Source organism: Poecilia reticulata, linkage group LG19, assembly GCF_000633615.1.
Source record: "Poecilia reticulata strain Guanapo linkage group LG19, Guppy_female_1.0+MT, whole genome shotgun sequence".
Taxonomy (NCBI): Eukaryota; Metazoa; Chordata; class Actinopteri; order Cyprinodontiformes; family Poeciliidae; genus Poecilia; species Poecilia reticulata.
In genome coordinates this window covers 22,294,475-22,297,421 of record NC_024349.1, presented here as the reverse complement: position 1 = coordinate 22,297,421, position 2,947 = coordinate 22,294,475, and the positions used below count along the sequence as shown (strand labels likewise).

The following is a 2,947-nucleotide window of genomic DNA, read 5'->3' as shown; positions in this document are numbered from 1 at the left end:
TTCAAATCCATGCTGAGAGTGAAACTCCTTCAATCAGGGCTCCTTCGCAGCACTGATTGGCTAAGCAATGTAACGTGATCCTCTGATTGGCTAAGCAATGTCACGTGATCCTCTGATTGGCTAAGCAATGTAACGTGAWCCTCTGCARCAAGTGATGGCAAAGCGGGGCGTCATCACGACTTTACACAAGTGTGTCTTTACCTCCGCAGCAGAGGCTCCGCCGAACCCCTGGGGTTCGATCGAACCCCAGGGGTTCGATCAAACCCAGGTTAAGAACCACTGGTCTAAGTAGAACTTGTTGATAATTCAGCAGGCTAGGCTAATGCTAGCATGTTTCCTCTGTGTTTAGATAGAACTTGTTAATAATTCTGCTCATAATCCATTTTCTTTGCTGTTCCTGTGACTCGTGTAGTTTCACTTGTTAGTGTTTTGAATGACTTGACATTAAATGAATGATGTCTCAGCTGCTGTCTGTGCAGCTCTAACATTACTGAATAGATGTAGGACTGGACACCACTAAGATAAGAGCTGATTAAAATGATACAGGCTAAATGATTTAACACAAATGTTTAAGGTTTGTGTTTCAGTAGTCGTCTCTCTCTGCCTCCCAGGTGAGATCGCTCTGCTGATGAACCGCCCTCGTGCTGCCACAGTGGTCGCCCGCGGCCCCCTGAAGTGCGTGAAGCTGGACCGGCCCCGTTTCGAGCGCGTCCTGGGCCCCTGCTCAGACATTCTGAAACGCAACATCCAGCAGTACAACAGCTTCGTGTCGCTGTCTGTCTGAGGGAGGAGCGCCGTTCCCCATCTTCTTTTTCTGTCCCCCTCTCCTCTTCCTCCTCCTCCTCCCCCTCCTCCTCACCTTCTCTTCTTTCAGACCCAGGGTCCACAAATGCAATTTGCTTTTTGTTGTTACTTTGCTCTCACTTATTTTATTTTTTGGCTTTTGAGTTCTCTTTGTTTTACTCAAATGGATTTTTGCCGTCTCCACGTGTCTCGCTGTGGTGACTTTCAGCCACTCACCAGCGCTTGTACCAGCTGCTGTACGCTACCTTGTAGACACAGTTACACCACATGTTACTTATCTTTCATATATATATAAATATATATATATATCTATATATATTTGCTGGTTACACTTTTTCTTTTTAGATTTCAATTTAAAGCAGGAGATCTGAAAGACTTTAGGGTCTCAGACTGATGAGACAATCAGACCTTACAAGGCGCTTTTACTGTTTTGTTTTCAGATGACGCAAAGGCTGATTCTTTCCTCCAGGTACACAGGAGCAGGGCAGAAATATGACCGCACCCAACTGTCTTTCTGCTTGTTTTTAATCCTTTCTTTTCGGGAATCAGCTGTGATCTGAGACTCCATTCGGTGTTTTGTTTTGTTACCTTTTCGATGGGGATGACGTAGGCAGTGATGCGTCTGTTTTCGCTTAGTTTGGAAGAGTTTGTACAACTTAAAGGGTTTTTATTGTGCAGCTACCAGGCTAGTGCCAAATGTTGATTATTGTCACAGCGCAGACGTGCATAGCTGCGGAAATGTTCCCTGGAGCTCCAACAGGAAATGGCTAGAGTCCTCCTAATCGACTGAACAACCACACAAGAACTGCCTTGAATACTCGAAGGAGAAGAAGAAAAAAATCTACAAGAATAGAAGGCAAAGGAGTATTACGCGAGTTTCAGTATTCAGTTTCTTTAGAAAAATACCAAATAACTTGGTCGCTCTTCTGCTATTGTTTATAATCAAAATGTTATTATAGTATAGTCCAAATAGTTCTATTATTATCATTGAGAAAATGATAAATCTTATGGTTTGGAGTGAAATATGTTTAACTGTCTTTTGTAAACACTTATTTTTCCATAAATTCTATTTTAGGTGTTTGGTGCCACAAAGTACTAAATAAATAAATGATTCTTCTCGTCGACTGACATCAACAGTATGTAACTCGTATTGTGTAAAACGTCATGGGAAAAATTTTTCAGCAGCAACGGGAGCACGTTTTGAAGGAAAGTGAAGTATTTGGCTGCTGAAGCTGGCGGGCAGAGCGAGTAGACTCACTGCTGTCATCGCCTCTTATCGCCTGCAGGGGGAGCCTGACCTGTTCTCTACTCTTACCTGGCAGGACGCTTTAAAGCATCCAGTGACCCGGTGTGAACGGAAGGGCGTATTTAAAGACCGAAAGAGGGGGAAAAAAGCTTGTTGCAGAAGCAGGAAGTTTGTCAGATATTTTGTTTGTTATCCCTTTGGCTTAACTGCTTCACCACTATTTAGATAGCATATGATGTTTTTGTAAGATCTCTACCAAGTGAGATGATGTTGATCTGACTCCTCATTCCTGCTTCACTCTTTTATCGGAGCTGACCTCTGAACCCGCAGTGTCTCTGTTCTTTGCTTCATTTAGAGCAGTCGTATGCGCTTCACGTTGAGATGTCTTTGATTTTTAACTTTTTATTTTTTAAGCAGTTTTTTTTCTTTTTTTTTTTTGGTACTGATTGCGGAGTGTTCAGATCGGTGTGAGGAACGTCTGAACTTAAACCGGTCATCTGTCGTCCCAGCCGGCCCCCGGGTCACTCCTGGGTTTGTGTCCACTGATGACACGTCGTGTTTATTCTCCGTCAGGGCTGAGGGAGTCACCTTCATTGTTTTCATGTAAATAGCTGCATCGGAGGTTTTAGTTGGAACCGTTTTTAGCCACACTGCAATCGTCCCGGTTTGCCTTAGCTTACCTAACCTGGGCTTACAGTAGTCGTCCGTCACTTCTAGCCCGACCTTCAGAGAGTTTGATTGGTGTGCAGCGCGAGGAGCTGCGGCCCGTCAGAGGACCATTCTTTTTCTATTCTAACCTGTATTTAGTTTGACCTCCTGTATGTGCAAAGATGTTTATCCTTTTGGTATAGATTGTTCCAGATGGCAGTTTAAGCAATAAAAAAAGGTAAAAAGTCA

At 43.6% G+C, this 2,947-nt stretch overlaps 1 protein-coding gene across 2 annotated transcripts in view; it reads left to right on the top strand.

Annotated features, from left to right (window-relative positions):
- The window catches only part of prkar1ab (protein kinase, cAMP-dependent, regulatory, type I, alpha (tissue specific extinguisher 1) b), a 14,977-nt gene extending 12,030 nt beyond the window's left edge, over positions 1–2,947 (top strand). For both annotated transcript variants that reach the window (XM_008437796.2, XM_017310960.1), the window contains exon 11: positions 612–2,947. In XM_008437796.2, coding sequence (XP_008436018.1) covers positions 612–784 — 173 coding nt within the window. In that variant the 3' untranslated portion in view covers positions 785–2,947. The remainder of the gene's footprint in view (positions 1–611) is intronic.